The sequence below is a fragment of the Coffea arabica genome, chromosome 11c (genome assembly GCF_036785885.1).
Source record: "Coffea arabica cultivar ET-39 chromosome 11c, Coffea Arabica ET-39 HiFi, whole genome shotgun sequence".
Classification (NCBI taxonomy): Eukaryota; Viridiplantae; Streptophyta; class Magnoliopsida; order Gentianales; family Rubiaceae; genus Coffea; species Coffea arabica.
Window position 1 is genome coordinate 45,580,809 of NC_092330.1, and position 18,445 is coordinate 45,599,253.

Genomic DNA, 18,445 nt, shown 5'->3' on the forward strand with positions numbered 1-18,445 from the left:
TATAGCCTACAAATGAAAGGTCTGTGAGGGCTGTGGACTCGTACATTCTTCTCGGTATATCGTTGAGATGTGTAGATAACAAAGAGCATCACAAGTACTTGGGACGGAAAGATTCTGGCTTTTTGAGATGTGTTCAAACTATTATCAGGATGGAGTTATATATATATATATATCTAGGAAGAAAAAGGCAAAGCAAGTGAAAATCTGTCTTTACATGTTTAGAAAACTATATTCCACTAAGCACCACTCTGATGCTCTGGCTGACAAAATTCTCCTCCAAGTTCGTCACAGGCATCTCCTTCAAAGACCCTGCACATTCATCAGAAGAAAGAGACATCGCTTAATCGTTATCTGATACTCTAATTTTTTTGCTTTTGCAACTTCAATAGCCATATAATTACAAAGGAGCTGATGCTCTTGAAATCAAGAACTTACGTCTTGGGACTATTATACTCGAGATACTCCCTTTCAACCTGTTCTGATGCAGTTTGAGGCCTTTTGTCAGTCAAACCTGGGTTGAGCTTCGCTTCAGGGTACATCTCAACGTCACAAGCACCTCCTCCAAGGGTCTCACAAGCTTCTGCCGGAAAAACACTGGAAACAAAAAAAGAATCTGGCTTTAATCGTATCATGTTACAAATCGAATGCACCTAGATAACGTAACAATTTTACTTACGAGGTGGTGGAGCTATAATCTACTGTCGAAGTGTCATTAGCCACTGCAGCTGCTTTCATGCGAGCAAATAGAGAAGAAGTTTGGATTGCGGGAATGGATTTTGATTGGGATCTGAAGCATCTGGCTGGTGTTTGTAAGGGAAGGATCGGTGGTGCCAAGCTCAAAGCTGCCTGCATGTTGAACTGTGATTAGGTTTGAGTTTTGGAATGCTTTGAAAAGAGGTAGGTGGATTCTAATTTATAGGGCAGGTTTGTGAGGTCTATGAATTGTGTAGATAAGAAGGGAGAAGATATTATGTGATTGGATAAGGTTTGGTGCTGTTTCATTATTGTGGCATCCAAGAGTCGGACGTTTCATTCGTTGGGACGCAGTGCTCTTCAAGAATTCATCAGTATTAACCAAAAAGAACCCAAGTCAAAACACTACTAGTTTCTCCACAGGAAAATATCAAAAGAATAATAATAATCCAAGAGACGAAGAAGCAGCCGTTCGCTGGTGATGTTTTACTGTCCCTCGTAGCTACAAAAATTCCTTGGACCGTGCGGCAAAGATTTGATTGAATTAAGCCTGATTGGTTAGGTTTTGGAATTCCCCCAAAGACACCAGGAGGAAGGCGTCTCTTCAGGCTTCCCATCTGCGAAATGCATCATCATTTTCGGTTGTTACGACATCATTCTGATTAGTAGAGGTTCTTTCTGAAGCTTGATACGGTAAGAATTAAAATGACCCTTCGGCCTGGAGAAAGGGTAACTATCAAGAGGCTTAAAATGAAAGATGATCTATACTGCAGCGGAGTTTAGTTCCCAATTTAGAAAAGAAAAGACATGCCATCATTACTTCCCAATTTAGAAATTAAAAAAAAAGAGACAGCCCTTTGCTTTTCGACTTTGGGCTACAATCTTTAAAACATTTGTTAAAGCTACAAAGGATAAGAAAGCATAACTTTGATCACGGGTAGGAAGTTAAGTTAAAAAAAGGGTCCCAATCATAACGTTTTGCTTGACCAGCAACCAAAAGAAGAGAATCACTGTGCACTATTAGCATTACTAAAAGAAAACAGAAGCGGCTGCAAATTTCCCACCAAGTTCCATCATTAGATTAGCACAAAGTACGTTCATGCAGCTGTCTCCCATATGCTGCTTTCAAACGACACATTTTCTTTTTGCAGAGAACTCGTGCAATATCATCAGCCTCTTCAAAAAAAGCGCTAATCATTTACTTGCATCTTTCCCTACTTTTCTTCTTTTGGATGAGGGTGTGGGGGGATTAGATAATTACACTTTTTTTTTTTTTTTTTTACCAAGAAATCAAAAATAGCCAAAGAACATAACAGGTTCAAACAACCATGAAGGCCCACAATTTTGACAGGAATTCAGGGTCTCCAGAGCCTCTCCACAGAAGAGGGCAAGACGGTGGAACATCTTGGTTGCTCCTACGGCATAAACCCTAGCAGGAAATTGGACAGCTGCACATAGTTAGCTGTTGAAACAACCAAAAGCTCCTTGCCTTGGGGTGCAAAATAGACACTTTTCCTAAAAGTTAAGAACATCAAGCGCGAGTTTTGTTGCATTCTTCAGAAACTATTAAGTTGGGTGAGCATTGAGACAAGCTCGTCACTTGAGGGCCGGTCTGCAGGCAAGTCAGAAAGGCATACAACTGCAATTCTAACTGCCATCAGCATTTCATCTTCCTCAACCTCTTCCCCAAGAATACTTTTATCCAATGCTTCTCGAGCTTCTCCTGCTTGCTGCAGACGTCGAAGCCACTGTCCTAAACTTCCTCCATTTGAACCTTCACCAAAGAAAGGATCCACTGGGTTTCTCCCAGTCAATAAAACAGCCAAAATGACTCCAAAACTGAAGACGTCACTCTTATCAGTATACCTACCCAACACTTAAAACCATTAATATCTTCATTCTAAAGCATGCACAGAATATATCAAACTTGAAAATGTTCATAGGAAGTAATGACCAAACTTTTCTTGTTTTGTTTTTGGATTCCTGTGGGAAGTAGCAGCATAAAGTCTCAAAGTGACTTGGTTTGGGATTAACTCTCTTTGTTGAGAAAATATTCAGAAAGATCTTCATTTTGTGTAATAAGATAGTAGTAAAATACCACGTCTCTACCCACAAATACTCCTCAACTTAAAACCAAAGACTCTGCAACCAAGGGCACTTTTTCCAGACCATTACTGAAACATTTATTATAAAACCTCAATATTCTGAAGGACGAGTAAAAACAGCAAACGGAATTGTGATTACACGACAACAGCTATAAGCTAGTTTAACCCTCGACTAAGCAGTCCAACAAAGGCATTTTAAACAGGTACATTCTCAGAGAGACACATTAGTAGCAGCCATGATCAACATATTCAAAGGTGAAGGGAACCCCTGCAGTTAATAGACGAGAAACATTTCTCATTCAGTTAATAGCAAGTAGCATTGTTATAGACCTCCACATATGCCATCAACCTGACCACCTTTTAAAATGCAGCAGCTAATTCTGAAGTGACAACGGAACAAACAATTTCATTCATTTTAAAAGCCTTCATTTAACAGCAAAAGCTAATGTTTCACACATGCACCTTTAAAATGCAATACCTGCAGTTCTGGAAAGACTCCGGAGCACTGTAACCTGAGGCCATTCTGTTGAAACTGGGAATGATCTTTGCCAAACCACAATCTGCCAGCCTAGGCTCAGATTCTGCATCCAACATCACGTTTGTGGGCTTCAAATTGCAATGCAAGATTGTAGGATTACAAGAAAAATGAAGATACTGGAGTCCCTTGACAATGCCAATTGCTATTCTGAGCCGGGCTTCCCAGCTAAGTTGCATCTGGTTCTGCCTCACTTTACTCATTGCATCTTCAAGGCTCCCAGAGGGCACATAATCATAGACCAGACAGAACCTATCAAACTCGCGAATGTAAGCCCTTAAACTCATCAAGTTCCTGTGCCTTAAGCAAGCAAGCACTTCAAGTTCCTGCTGTATCCTTCTCTTTACAGACTTACTATGAGTCTCAGGGGAGCCAGGCTCAAAAGGCTCCAGCCTCTTGACGGCTATAGTTAGGCCATTGTCAAGGATAGCCTTGTAGTAGTTTCCATTCGGGCTTGAACCAAGCAATTGGGTCTCGTTAGCAAGAGCTAACTGAAGAGTCTTGGGAGGAATTTTGGGGGAGAAAACAACAGGGCCGTTGAGAATTGGGGTCCTATTGACATACCTGACAAACCATCTTATTAGCAGAGCAAAGAGAAGGGAAAATATCAATCCTGTAATGATTCCAAGAAAAACACTCAAGATGATTCTCTGGAGCCTGATCTTGAAGGCTGGTGATCTAGACGGCCATGGAGGTTCAGATGAGCTGTCCTTAATCGTTTTTTCTTGGCATCGGCCACAGCTAAAGAGTACGCTGCAAATGAGCAAGAATAGAATTTGTATGGCAAAACTGCTTTTTTGAGGATAAGTACACCTCGCCTGCTCCATAGAAAGAAGAAGTCTGGATGACACCCGGATTACTGGTTGAGAAGGTGAGGAATCAAGCAAACCCACATGTCTGTGCTAATGGAGAAGGCTATGATCTCTCCTCTCCTGAAGTAAAAAAGCAGTTGAAACCAGTACTTTTTAACCAGCTCAAAAATCCAGAGGTTTGTAATGGTAAACTCTAAAATACGACGCAGAATTGAAGCATTTTGCAAAGAACTAAAGAAGCTCAAAAAGGAGGCCAGCAGCTAATGCGAAGAGTTTTGGTTCTGTAGCAGGAGCACAGTTTCAGAATCAAGGGCTCACAAAGAAGCAGGCTTTTTTATTTATTTATTTTTTTGGGGGGCAAGAATAAAAGAAAGAAGAGGGAGGGCCAATGAGTAGCAAGATTGCTCCAAAGGCCGGAACTTTATGGCAGAGAACTCAAAAAAAGAATCCAAGTTGCAAGCTTAACAAAGGTTGAGTAGAAAATCTTGTGAATGAAGGAAATACAGAATCATTTCATCATACATTCGATGGGAAAATCTCGCCCTTTGTTTTATTCCGCGAAGTCCCACCTAGAGAAACAAAGAGTGAAAAGAAGAGAAATGAAAAAGAAAATAGTTTTTGAAATTATTTTATGGCCGCTACAAATTTACGGGAGAGAATGGGTGGGAAATGCCAGTCCCAGATTTTGCTGAAAAAAGAAAAGCACGTTTCCTTCCTACAACCGGAAGCAGAAATGAAAGAAAATACTAAAGTAGACCACACAGCCATAGTTAACTAAAAACCCAGAAACTGATGAGAAACAGAGGCACATACTGGTAGTTGGTCCCCGAGAGTTTAAAAAAGGATCCCAAATAATCAGAGGACAGAAACAAGAAACAAGCATCCAGGGAGGCCCCTTTTTACTGCTGCTGTTACTAATCGGGAACTAGGCTTAGCAGTTGCAGTGAAGGAAACAACTGCTATTACAACTGCATAGTATTCCCCAGCCCAGGCAGCACTCAGCTCAGCGGCGGGTAGAGAGAGAGAGAGAGAGATTCAGATAGGAGCAGCAAAGTTTTTTTTTTTTTTTTTTTTTTTTGATAATAGGAGCAGCAAAGTTTGTATCTTTCACTCCAGTTATTTATTACAGTACCTATTAATACTCATAATTAGCATACTAACACAAGTTGTGTGTGTGCTCGCGCGCGTGTGGGGGAACACACACAATCTCTCTCTCTCCCTCCCCGAAGTCTAGTAGGATACATACTGCTACGGAAGAGGTAGTAAGAAATGGTGTCAGAACTCCACCAACGACAATTTGACATGGGTTCCCGCCCTAGACTATGTAGAGGTCCCACCCTAAGTGCCAAGTTCGCAAAAGTACGAACACACAGAACCAGCATACCGAAGCTAAGCATACCGAAGCTAAGCTGGTGCGTCTGTCCGAAGGCGAAACATCCAACCCTGTGCTGCTGCTGCTGGAACTCACTCAATCCCTTTGATCTGTTGCCGTTTTATTGATTGGAAAAACACTACCCTAAAGCCGACTACTGACTACACTACACTCCCTCCTGCCACTTTCTGCCGGAGGATCCAACAGCGTGGCGTTTTCCAATGCCAAGGTCCATGCTAATAATAAAAGATCCATCGACTACGCCTGAAGAGGCCAGGTGGCAGTGACTTCATTGCGACCGGTTAAGAAGAGTGTTTTGAACGCTAGGAGGAGGGAAAAGAAAATCGCAGCAGCAGCAAAAGCAAAACTGGGGCTGCTAAATTACTTGCTACCATATGAACACTAAACAAACCGACTCAAAGTCAAAACAGGAGCGAAACTGCTCTTTGCTCTTCTCCTACTTTGAACTATAATTGTTCGACAAAAATTAACATCAACACCAAACTTTCCATTTCCAACATCAACAGATGAATGTACACGCTCTCACACTACTGCCCACCAGAGGGAAAAGAACACAAGACCCCAAGGAGTGGTTCCACATTACATTTCAAATATGATCCCTGGGCAGCTCTCGTCTCAACCATCCACTCTCAGGCCCCAGTTAATTCCTTTTTCTTTTTTAATTTTTTTTCTTTTTCTCCTTTAACCAAAAAAAAAAATGAAGAAGAAAGAAAACCTATTTGTACAACTTCACCTTACGATCCTACATACAAACTTTGCAACACGAAGCAACAATCAGGCATGCCAAAGTAACTGCCTCCTTAACCACCTCCCCCCATTCACTAATCAGCGTTCCGTTGAACTGGTAGTGCAGTTAAATAGACACTACAACAAATGAGATCACAGTTACAAAAAAACATTCAAAAATCTTCTCTGGCAGAGCTCTCCCTCTAGCTTCAGTCTCTGGGAACCCACCACTTTTAATTTGTCTCCAGACTATCACCATCACCCGTTTGACTCGCACAACATGGCAAGAATCTCATTGTCATCCAGATTTGATTCCACAGCAAGCCCAAAAGGGGTTTTACCTTCTCCATTAAGACCCTGTGGATCAGCTCCCCTGCAATTTTAGAACACGATTGATTTAACAAGCACGGTACAACCACCATTGTAATGCTTCTTGAAGCATATAAATTAGCAAGTATTTTCAAGCCGACAATTGAGTGCTGCTGTTTCTGTAGGAGTTGCTACTACTGTGTAAAACTATAACCCATATACAACAATCTTCATTATTGTTGCTTCCTTGTCCCTCGGTGTATAAGCCGCATTATATAACTACTGCAGTATGCCAAACTGTAAAGATTACCTCGAAAGGAGCAGCTTGACAAATGGAGCTTTGCCTCTCATTACACAACGATGAAGTGCACTCTGGCCTCTTGAATCAGATGCATTAATGTTCACACCATACTGCAGAAGAAGCTCCAGCATTCCTATGTCCGCAGTTTCACATGCAAGGTGGAGCAGGGAGCAACCAGACAGATCTTCGGTCATATGGATTCTGCTAGTACTTGCCATGTGGGAAGAACTCGAGCACAACTTGCCCAATGACTCAGCCTCTAAGTAGCTATACTTGTGATCAATGCCACTCTGTTCTTGCAACAGCATTGCTTTGGCAAGGGTCAATGAAGAATTAGAGACAGCCTCCTCGCAAACAGCATTCAAATCTGCTTCAGAGCTAACAATGAGACGGTACACAGCTTTCTTGTCATTAGTACGAACTGCCTCCCAGATTTGATGTGCAACTAATCGAATGTCCCTAATCTTTTGAACAAAAGCTTTATCTGCGTACTGCAACCAGGTGAAAGATGTACATGTTACCATTACAAAAGCAAATTTGTCTTTGCAGCACTTACCAGCTTGCCAATAAGAAGGAAAAATTGGATTGCCAGGTTTTGCTAATTCAGAACACGACTCCATAAATATCAACTACTAGTGGACAGGCCACTCTGACAAACATAATCAACATCACTCTCACAGTATAGCACAGTCACATTTCAGTCATTATGCTTATACTTTGCTCATTCAAAACGACAAATTACCTTTGCATGGATAAATTTCTCCTTTGTTGAAATGGAATCGGCAGGACTTGGCTTGTTTATGCGTATTAATTGTGGTTTATCAGTCTTGTACAACCTTCAGTGTAAAAGTAATAAGATTATACGAGTACAAAGCAACATCCTAGGTCATTAGCTTTAGAAATATAACAATTCAGGTAGTTATCTACCCTGCAGGCCCAAGATCCATCTGGAAGCTGATCCTAGACTGCAACAAATCCTCCCAAACTGAATTTGCAAAGCTATTGCCCAAAGACTGAAATAAAGTTAGAACAGAGGGTTCCCATACTTTCACATCGAGGGTCAACGATCTCACCTTCAAATTAACCACAGCAGAAGCATAGTTTAATAAAATCCACCAAATGAGCCAAAACATCATGTAAGCATAATAAAGAACCAGACATACGAATTACGGTTGAGTGCTCGCTCAAGGAAAAAATTTAACTAAACAGACTATTTATCAAGTAAGATTACTTGGTAACTGCATCCTCACTATTTTGATCCAGAAGATCATGTAGTTTTTGAATAGCATAAGCAGTGGGAGGGCGATCTTGTGTATACACATCATGGTCCAGATTACAGACAAAAATTTTGCATCCAAATTACGAGCAAGACACAATTCCACGAATGGCTCCCTGGAATGTACTCATACAAATTCAAGACGAATCATGCAGTTTTCGAATAACATAAGCTACTGGAGGCTGATTTTGTGCAGATACATTAGCCCAGATTATAGACACAAAATCCCACATTATAACAACTGCTAAGACATAATATGCAGAATGGTTTCATGGCATGTGCCTGTAAAAACTCGAGAGGAGACCTTCAACGAATGCCAGGTTCGATATAGGCCACTTACACAAATCCCATACCCTATCTAAACCATTAACGTAGAATAAACTCGAGCTCCTGGCATATAACAAGAATGACGTCAAACTTCAAATTTTTGCAGCATCCTCAATACCAAATAAATGTGAAATTAAGATAAATGAAAATAACTACAATTCTGACCTCACAGAAGAGCTTCAGTAAGAAAAGTTTCAAAGGCATATGAGACAGAGTTGATAAATTATTGAAAAATTTTCCAAAAATGATTCAGGAAGTTTCTTAGCCTGAATGAACACACAAGGCATTTGGTTGACATGGAGTTTCTTTCCTTTTACAGACCCCACATGCAAACCTTGTCAATAAAGACATGATTTATAAACTTACAAAGAGTATGTATGTTCAAGTCACAAACAAAATTTTAAAGAGCATGTCAAAGGGCACAGTCCAAAAACTAATAAAACAGACCTTTGATATGTGCACGCCAAGATTGCGATGAACGCCAGAACACTCAATACAGACAAGAACACCCAGATTTAAGGATGCCCAATCTGGCTCAATGGCACCACAATCAGCACATTTATCATTTCCACATACTTTTCGCAACACATCAATTGGCTTCTCACTTTTCACACATGATCGAGGTTGTTGTGAATTTCTAAATGGGCGTTCAAGATGCACCGAGGCAAGCCTCTCAGAAGCATAGTCCTCCGCTGCTGCATGATCAAAATCAGAGCTTTCAAATGAACTACTCTCACTGGCAGATCGGTGGTGCCCACTTCCCATTGGACTGGCAGGCAAACACTACAATAAATAATAGGGAGCTATCGTTAAGATGACATGAAAAGCAACACAAAACCATAACCAACTCTCCTTGAATTACCCTCTCAGGAGCCTGGGAACTCAGCAAGGAAGCAATGACCCCAGTAATCTTTTCAATCCAATCCATCTGATCCAGGGCACTTTCTGCCTGAACCACAAGCAAAAGAATGATTACTGTCCTCATTCAAAATCACTAACAAAAGTTTCAGGATCCATCAGCAAGATAGATTAAAAGTTAATTCTACCGTCCTGGTAAAGTTAGAGGGTGAAAAAGGTAACCTTACCTGCAAGGTATAGTTCTTTGTTGGTGAAATTATCCTGAAGCAAAACCTCAGGTCTGACTGGTCAGCATCAACTTTTATTGTTGATGTCAACAGGTTGACAGTATGATGAGCAACTGATTTCTCATCATGCACTCCACCATGATAATGAGAAGAAAGCCACCGACTCAGCAGCCCAGAACCCAATTCAGAACTGTTCCTCTGAGCAGAAAGTTGACTGCCAGATCCCTAAGAACATAAGAAGACAGGGACACCAAAGAGTGAGTTCATACTTCATACATCAACTGTAAGAAATTTAATTTCCCAACTGTCAATACACCATCCATAATACTACATACAGAAGGTTTGCTGGTTTGCTTGCGATAGTAGTACAACATTCCTCGACTATCAAGGACAAAGAACCTTCTTTTCCAGTCACCTCTCAAGTTTGATGACCTTTTTGAAAGATAACCTTGTCTGATGGTTTGAACCTGACAATAAATCCAAAGGTTTTCCATACATTATAGAATGTTCATGGATGAACAAGAAATAAAACATTTGTTAGAAATCTTTAAAAACAGCATAAAGCTGTAACCTTTCCCCTTGCTGCAGATTGCATGACTGCCTCGATCATTTTGTGTGAACTTCTACCAATGGCTTGTATACCATCTCCATTAGGTGAACCGTTGGAACCATTTGAAGACCACCTGCTCTCCCGATCAATTTGTCTTTTATACTCTTGCATCCTTTCATTAAGTGCTGCCTGCTCATAGTTTGACCGTTCTCTTGATTGTTGCGCATATGTCAGGACCTGCAGAAATGAATATGTATTGAAGATATATGTCATAAAAGATTACAAGCAACATTCATGCACTTTTCTTCACTCAAAGTTCTGCATGATATAGGGTATACCAGAGATGCAACGTCCCAGTCCAAATTACAGAACTTAAGACACAACTAAACACAAAATTACAGCAAGTCAAATTCCTCCATTCAGCTCAACCTAGGAAACAAACAAAAGTTGCAAATACAAAATCCCAATTAAAAAGAATAGAAAAGCCTTAACATTAAATATTCATCTATACAGACCCTTCACTTTTAGCAATATTCCATCACAATTTCATGCTGAACTAAAAGGGACATTTAATTCTTTAAATGTACAACCGAATCTGAGACTACAACCAAGAAAAGAAATAAGACAAACCTGATTGATATATGGCTCCATCTGATGTAATAGCTCATACCCCTAGACAATAGAAAATTTTGCAAACTTCAGAGTTTAAAGCAATAGTAAAAACAAATTAAAAAAATACAGTATGCCAAAAACCTGTTTGAAATAACGAAGATGGGCATCCATTGTACCACTAACTGCTTCCAAGAATTCAAACCTCTTCTTTGCTTCAACATTAGAAAGAGCAGTAACCTGGACAGTTGCACCAAGTAATATGACATGGTCAAGATCATAGGACGAATTCATTGTCATTGAAATTCTAACAAGAAAATTAGAGTGTGTCAATAGTAGCAAATACATATACCAGATTAAAGCGCGCCTGCTCAAAGGTTGACCTTGCATTATGAAGCTCCTAGATGTATTTCAGATCATTAAGTCTAAAGCATGAATAATTTACTGAAGGGAATAGTATAATAATAATTCATTCTTCACTTTCAGTTTACCTCCTCTAAGAGAGTAGCCACATCACTTTTTGTGCCTTTCCTAAGAGACAAGAACTTCTCCCTTGCCTGCATTGCAGAATGTACATCAGAATCTATATATAGTCTTCCAATCTTTCTTCCTTCTATTTTGGGAGCGTGGACGCACAGGGGGAGGGAACCGTTCGAGAATTAAGAACACTTAAATTACATAAGCCCAACTAAATATCCATTTCAGGTAAGAACATAGCAACAGAAATTCATACATGATCCTGTTGCTTCAGCAGTTTTCCTATGTTACTTTAGGACTTGCAACCTGCCCACCACATATGCCAGTTTTTAGATGGCCCAGTCAACAGCACGTCATCATGCTCACAGATTTTACATTTTGGAAACCCAGATTAATTTCATGTAAGATTTCAAAATTAAGTTAACACTGTTAACTAGACATACGTGATCATCATGCAGCTACTCAATAAGCTACCAGTCTACCAACAATAACAGTAGTAAACTCTAGGCACTCTAGACAAATGAAGATGTATTTATAGCTAACTACTTCAAAGTGTCATAAAGATGACATCAAATTAATGCATTCAAAGGGGAAAATGAAGCTATAATCTAATCTTTGACTTGAAGAAAGAGTTTTTATGCAAGAACAAGATTATCCTCAAAACTTGTGCCATTAAAAAGAAAACCAGAAGCATCTGAAAGGGCAAAAACACCTGATCATAAAGAAGGCTAGCCTTATCAAAACGCTTCCGTGCTTCCTGCATTTTAAGAAAAAGTCTTAGACCAAAAAATAACAAATTACAAGAAAATATCAAATTATCTGATGAATCAAAAAATATGAACTGTCATCACAAGGTAACACTTGGGAAAATTAGTAAAGGTCCTGAAAAGGGGAGAAGATGAAAGATGGACCACATAAATTGACTTGATTTTTGAAATTTAAATCAAATTATCTCAAACTGCAAGCCAAAGCACACATGTTTAAGGAATATGATCAATCTTTACTTGAACCGACAAAGTGAAGTAAGTCATCAAGAGCCAAGAGAGAGAGATATATATATATATATATACAGATATACAGAGATTAATTTGAAAATGGCATATATCATTCTATGAGTACTCAAATGCCAGTTGCTACTTTTTTCCATTACCAGCTGAATTCATCTCATAGAGCAACCCTTGTGCTTATGCTAGACGCGACAATGTAAGCGCCAATGAAAGAATTATCATTCAGCCAGATAACATCATTACCATATGCAAAACTTCAATCACAACGGTAGGAAGTCATTGGATACCACTAAAAAACAATTTACTGGACAATCAGATAACTAAAGCCTATAATTAGGCACGATGTCTCCACTAGTAGTTCAGTATAGTTATATGGAAACCCAATGGAGAAAACAACAAATCAAAACACAAATATTTCTTATCATGGAAGCATTTGCAGTCGTCCACAACAATGAAAGCATCAAATTAAGAAGATTGACCAAACACAGTACCTTGACATCATGCAGATCTATATTGACAAATTGCAGCAATCGATCATTTAGCATGTGCTCAACCTGAAAAAAAGTAGAGTAAAATGTGAATCAGGAAAATAAACACCCAAAAGGCAACAACTGCAAACCATCAATATGCAACATTTTCATAAATCTTTTCTTTTCTTTCCATTTAACTCCTTCAAGCTTTGGCATTAAACTATTTCAGATTAAAAGAATTTAGAACACATCCTATTCAAGTAACACTATAAAAGTTGCTAACCATCAATTTCTTTAACGGGGAATCAGCAAATCATGTCACTGTCAAGACTATAAAGCTTTCAGCCTTGCTTGCTTACGTTTAATATTTTATAGATTAGAATGTATGAATTTGATCCTACTTTAGTAGAAAGACTAGTAAATAGGAAGATTGTAAAAATCATTTGCAGTGTATTAAATGAAAAGGAGTATGAAAATATTTCTTGAGATTATTCTCATGTAATATAAAGCTGAGTTTACCCATTTAGGTAATAACTACTACAAGGGGGAAAAAATAGCAGAGTTGAGGGGCTTGGAGCAGTAAAGGAAAGAGAGAAATGAATAGAACGTTCAAGACATGGACTGGACAAAAGGCACCCAAAGGTAGCTGATAACCCTCAAATTCCTCTTGCATGCTCTAAATTCCATTTCTGCAACTTCATCAAGGCGGAATTACAGAAAATTAAGGAAGTACAGAAAAATTTAACCTGAGACCTAAGGACTTCCTTGTACGTTCCAATCTCCCTCAATGCAATAGTAAATTTTGTCATGACAGGACCTGCAAGTTAAAAAGTCCATAGCATTCATTTGGATTATACACGTACAGCCTCTAAGTTATTGACACTGAAATGGACAAAAGAGAAAACAATATGAATTGAACTGATTCAGATGAATAATAAAGGGGCCTTGAGCAAATACAGCATACCTCCAAAGGCAACACTAATGGGATCATTATGCCCACCACCAAAAGTTTCTAGGGAACTAGCAAAAGCAATGTCCCCATCATATCCCTCTCCAAGTCCTTCACTGCAAATTTAAGACAAAGGCATTCATATAAAGCCTAATGGAAGAACAAGAAAAGGTAAATACAAAATCAACAGAAATGGGCTTCAGTTAGGCACACTTAACCTATATTGTCCCCAAAACTCAGCTGGTTTTCATGACTTCTGTCAACTCTTTGTATAACTGAAGTTTGTAAGTTATAAAAAAGGATATCCTTAGGTAGCACCAAAAGATAAAAGCTATTCCCTTTGACTCGTATAAATTTGAAGAACCATGTCTTGCTAAAATTCGACTTTTAGAAGGCGTATTTAAATGATTTCGCAAATGCAAATCTACATTTCCTTTTTCTGTCTCAGTATGAGTTCAGAATCAATATAAATACTTCTGCCAGCATGAAGCACTCCAAGACAAATAGCATATAACACCACCAGGGCATTCAAACAGAACAGTTGATTTGTTATTTTCTAAATTATACTACAAACACTTCAAATATGTTAACTCTGTCCCAAGGAACAAATTGGAACAAAATTGGGTGCAGGTCAACAAACCCACAGCAAGTTAGGCTACATCCCAAAAAAGTAAAGCCAAAACATAAAAATAAAAAGAAAAGATACGAAACTAAGTATCTTCGCAGCAAAAGGTCAAACAGAAACAAAGTCATACTTACGTGTATTTTCGACAGCCTTTGTAAAATTTCAAACATCTTTCCCTCAAGGATTCAGCACTTTCCTCAGAGCATTGTATCTAGTCCATAGAAAAGTGATGGAAAAGGGAAACAAAATCAATCGCTCCAGAAATCCTTGACAATAACAAAGGGATGACAAAAATACAGTAATGTGAAATGCACATGTCTGTTTCACCACAAAAATTGGAAAAAAAATTAAAATAAAAAAGTGTTTCGGAAATGCCTCCCAAGATTGAACTCCAGAGAAGCTCATGAAATAGTTTCTCCTTAGTTGCCAAGAGGATATATCCTAAAGCTTTCGAAGTAGATTGAGGAATATTCATGTGGATGTTAAACCTTATCAAACATATGTCATCTCAGATAATTGAAGCCCCAATTCAATAGTTGAACCTGGATGTCTTTAATGGTCATCCTTAACCGCAAGGCATCATAATCATTTTACATTAATTTAGTTGAAGGAAACGATAGATTTTAGTTGTATATGGTTAATAACTTCCTCTAACTACCTGAAGCTAGCTTAGGAGGGGGGGGGGACAAAAATAGGAAAAAAGCTCGTCCAATGGAAAATCAAATTCCAAAGGAAGTGCTTGAGACATGGATAATTGAAAATTCCAGTATCAGAATGTCTCAGACTACATGCAGAATGCCAGTAGTACTCGTAATCCCTTGAATAAAGTAATGCAGTTACAGAAGGAAAATTTGTTGAAAAAACAAAAAATACTATGTGTGTGTGTGTGTGTACATATCATACAGCAGAACAAGTTTGAGAAAAACTAAAACTTAAATCCCTTCTCACGCAGAGTTCATTTAGAAATCTAAAACTTAGCAACAATTAAAGTGGCCTAAGATAAGTCGACAATCACGCTTAACCGCAATTAAAATTTTTTCCAAAAAAAATCTTCACTAAATTATCAAGATACTTGAAAAAAGAAATTAGCAACATTCAGCTACTTAAGCACAATCAAGAAGCTAATGGAGATTAACAACAAAGCAAAAGCTAAATAAACAAACAAATAAATAACAAAATTTTTAAAAACAAAAAATAAGTCGAAGCTGAAAAGTTGGTAACAAGACGGAGTAAGTCTTCCATGAAAGTGAGGCATTGCATAGCTGAAAACAAAGAAATTTTGGAGGGGGAGGTGGGAGAAATAAGGAAAAAAAAAAAAAAGAAGTTGTGTTACCTGCTTGCGGAACATGGGAGAGTCATCAAGCTTAGCGAAATGCATGTTGGCAAAAATCGAAAGTTCGGTTTTTGTTGTTGCCAACAATTCTTAATTAACATAGGAGTTGAGTTGATGCGGGGTACAACAACATTTAACACAAACGGCTTGGGAAAAAGTTCGATCTTGGAAGTTTTCTAGTGCGGGGAAAGATTTCTTCTTTTTTTTTTTTTTTTTTCCGGGTGTGGCTTGGTTTTTGGATTAAGAAAAGGAATTGATTAGGCGGAGACTCCGATCTCAGAGATTACTGTTCATCCAACCAACTAAAGCGGAAAAGCCAGAAGCCGCCCATCAGCATCATTAAGCAAGTTGGGCAGATGTGAGTGGGTACAAGTAGCATCCACTAGTAAATTAATTTTAGGAGAGGCAGCGGAGAGTATCAGCTGGAGAAGTTAATTTATTTTTGATTATAAGGAGAAGGATGAGTGAATAAATGTGAGGGTTGAAAACAGGAAATGGGAAAGAGGGAGGAGCTTTGGGAAAAGTGAAATGATTTTGTGTGATGGTGGTGGGGGTTAGTACCGGTACAAAACACCAGAGGGAGAAAAAGGGGAGAGAAACCCTAGAAATAGAAGAAAGGGGAAAGGTGTTGGGGGAGGAAATGAATGAAAGTTATACCACTACAAGTCACAGTGCAGTGGTAGGAAAGCAGCAGAGCTGAGAAGAAAAGCTTCTAGGAGGAGGAGGAGCGGTAACTACTAACTAGAATGCTGTGCTGGTGGTAGTATCACTGCACTGTATAATACTGCCATGTAAATCTTCTTCTTCTTCTTCTTCTTCTTCAACTCTTCATCATACCAAATCATGAGTCATTACTGCCCGAAAGCATTCATTCATTTGGGGCCTGAGGCTGTAATACTTGTACTAGTACTACCTTGTTTATTATTTTTTTTTTTTTAAAAAAAAAAACTAGTACGCTTATACTACCATAGAGATAGAAAGATAGCGGGCGGCACAAAATACTAGAAAAGCATTTAGAAGTGAAGAAACAAAAGTACTAGTAAAAGATTTTTTGTACACCTTAATGGACTACTAATATACTGGTAGCAGTAAAAGTCAGTAGATAGAGGATGAAAAAATGCGGAGGAGACCCGCCTCTTCCTCCTCCTCCTTCTTCTTCAGGACTCTAGAGTCTGGTCTACTATTACTACTATTTTGGTAGCAGTAGAAACATGGGAGTAGTATTTTGCAATCCCGTAAAACTACAAGATTTCTTTTTTTTTTTTTTAAATAGATAAGAAAAAGGAAAAGGAGAGGGACAAGGAGACAGACAAACACTCCCACGCACTTTGATTTTGAATAAAGAAAAGAAGAAAAAAAAAGGACGAAGACAGACAGCTCTCCAGTCTCCACACCAAACCTCTTTTTCTCTTCTTTTTCTTTTTTTTACTGACCGATGACTAGGGCCGTACCAGCGCATACTTACAAGTTACTACTACTACTACAGCTCTCGTCCGGTGGCCGTACCAGCGCATACTTACAAGTTACTACTCTCGTCCGGTGGCCGTCCGCGCGAGTGTGTTTCGATTTGGAGTAGCACGCACTACTGTATTACTATTTCCAACAATTAAATGCAGCACTTTTTATAATAATAATAAGAATAACGATATGATTGAAAAAATATATTTATAATACAAATCAAATAACTTTTATGCAAATAATAAGTAACAGTTAACGTCTATCAAAACACACCCGTCCGTTTTTTTTTTTTTTAAAAATTTTGTTTTTTAGCCCATTCCGCAGAAGATCAGCGGCATACTACTGAGTGTTAGCCTCACCAAAGGCACAGGGAATCAAACAAATACGAGGCAGAGTTGTGGGTGTCCCACATTTTTTAACACAGTTATGTACTTTTTGACTTTTTTTTTTTCTTTCTTCCTATTTTCTCCTTTTTTTTCGAGTCACGTAGGAAACCTCCTCCGAAGTTACTCTTAACTAGTGTTTTGACCCGTGCTATGCATGCACGGGATTATATTTCAAATCAAAATGATATTGTATATATTTATATATTATGGTACAGAATAATAAATATATATACTAAAAATTTTAAAGAAGTGATGCTTAATATTTTGAAAAAAAATTAATCTATAATAATTTACATGATAAAAGAATTGTTAACGCATTTAAGGAGAGGGTTAGGTTGGGTGGTAAGGTGAGAAGAGTCTTCTTAAAAAAAGTCAATTTATCAATTCCTGTCAAAACATATTATGTTATACTCATATATCAATACTCATAATATAAAAAAATAAATTATAACCAATTTATTTTCTTCCATTTTTAGAAAAAAAATCTTTCTCCTATCTTGTGCCCCTATAATTGTTGAATGCATTTAGATTAGCATTTTTCATAAACTTTAATGTATATTAAAAAAAAAATCTCCGTAATATGTGTTTTTAGAATTCTCAAAATTATTAAAAATCACCATCATCTCTCTCTTCCCTTATCGGACACCTAGTCATCAGATGCCTCCTACGACTTTCATATCTTTTATCATGGTACCACTCTCTCTATTAATATTTTTTTGTCATCTCGATCATATTCCTACAATTCCCTTTCTTCTTCTCTCCCTTCTCTGCCCATCCTCATAATCCATATTTCTTTTTCAACCTTTCCTGCCACTTTTCAACTTCTCACCATTTTCTTCCCTCCTTCCCCCCCCCCCCCATACCTAACTTCTAAATTCACATCCCTGTAACCCAATATATTTAACTTTACCTATCATAATGAAAATTGATTACAATGGTTGCAATTATTAGTATTTAATAATGGGAATGAAAAACTGATAATATCTATAATATCCTCAAGCACTACAATCAATATATAT

At 38.3% G+C, this 18,445-nt stretch overlaps 3 protein-coding genes across 4 annotated transcripts; all 3 read right to left on the reverse strand.

The window, feature by feature from the left end:
* Nucleotides 1-98: 98 nt before the first annotated feature.
* Nucleotides 99-852, reverse strand: LOC140016819 (light-regulated protein, chloroplastic-like). The gene is made up of 3 exons (XM_072070798.1): nt 677-852; nt 436-594; nt 99-309 (listed from the first exon to the last, which is right to left on the reverse strand). The coding sequence occupies exons 1-3, from the start codon at nt 850-852 to the stop codon at nt 237-239; spliced, it is 408 nt and encodes a 135-aa protein (XP_071926899.1). The 3' UTR covers nt 99-236.
* Nucleotides 755-5,869, reverse strand: LOC140004571 (inactive leucine-rich repeat receptor-like protein kinase CORYNE). The gene is made up of 3 exons (XM_072070776.1): nt 4,959-5,869; nt 3,277-4,265; nt 755-2,559 (listed from the first exon to the last, which is right to left on the reverse strand). The coding sequence occupies exons 2-3, from the start codon at nt 4,158-4,160 to the stop codon at nt 2,250-2,252; spliced, it is 1,194 nt and encodes a 397-aa protein (XP_071926877.1). The 5' UTR covers nt 4,161-4,265; nt 4,959-5,869; the 3' UTR covers nt 755-2,249.
* A 367-nt stretch (nt 5,870-6,236) lies between these two features.
* LOC140016816 (ADP-ribosylation factor GTPase-activating protein AGD3-like) lies at nt 6,237-16,733 on the reverse strand. Of its 2 annotated transcripts, none has more exons than XM_072070774.1 (19): nt 15,583-16,733; nt 14,384-14,460; nt 13,640-13,740; nt 13,422-13,492; nt 12,697-12,759; nt 11,911-11,955; nt 11,213-11,278; nt 11,074-11,121; nt 10,866-10,961; nt 10,743-10,784; nt 10,134-10,349; nt 9,898-10,029; nt 9,563-9,787; nt 9,340-9,426; nt 8,925-9,260; nt 7,802-7,947; nt 7,617-7,710; nt 6,884-7,365; nt 6,237-6,637 (listed from the first exon to the last, which is right to left on the reverse strand). In XM_072070774.1, the coding sequence occupies exons 1-19, from the start codon at nt 15,625-15,627 to the stop codon at nt 6,523-6,525; spliced, it is 2,487 nt and encodes an 828-aa protein (XP_071926875.1). In that variant the 5' UTR covers nt 15,628-16,733; the 3' UTR covers nt 6,237-6,522. The 2 variants fall into 2 exon arrangements, with proteins under 2 accessions (XP_071926875.1, XP_071926876.1); XM_072070775.1 differs by having other exon boundaries at nt 13,429-13,492; nt 15,583-16,730.
* Between the last annotated feature and the right edge of the window lie 1,712 nt (nt 16,734-18,445).

What these genes read in the sequence shown, in the direction of transcription:
- LOC140016819 (XM_072070798.1), bottom strand. Translation starts at nt 852, where the DNA reads ATGCAGGCAGCTTTGAGCTTGGCACCACCGATCCTTCCCTTACAAACA. An exon ending in GATTATAGCTCCACCACCTC is followed by an intron (nt 595 to 676) that starts GTAAGTAAAATT and finishes TTTTGTTTCCAG; the next exon opens with TGTTTTTCCGGCAGAAGCTT. An exon ending in GAGTATAATAGTCCCAAGAC is followed by an intron (nt 310 to 435) that starts GTAAGTTCTTGA and finishes ATGAATGTGCAG; the next exon opens with GGTCTTTGAAGGAGATGCCT.
- LOC140004571 (XM_072070776.1), bottom strand. Translation starts at nt 4,160, where the DNA reads ATGGAGCAGGCGAGGTGTACTTATCCTCAAAAAAGCAGTTTTGCCATA. An exon ending in GAGTCTTTCCAGAACTGCAG is followed by an intron (nt 2,560 to 3,276) that starts GTATTGCATTTT and finishes AGTGTTGGGTAG; the next exon opens with GTATACTGATAAGAGTGACG.
- LOC140016816 (XM_072070774.1), bottom strand. Translation starts at nt 15,627, where the DNA reads ATGCATTTCGCTAAGCTTGATGACTCTCCCATGTTCCGCAAGCAG. An exon ending in AAAGGCTGTCGAAAATACAC is followed by an intron (nt 13,741 to 14,383) that starts GTAAGTATGACT and finishes TTAAATTTGCAG; the next exon opens with TGAAGGACTTGGAGAGGGAT. An exon ending in ATCTTCGTTATTTCAAACAG is followed by an intron (nt 10,785 to 10,865) that starts GTTTTTGGCATA and finishes TCTATTGTCTAG; the next exon opens with GGGTATGAGCTATTACATCA.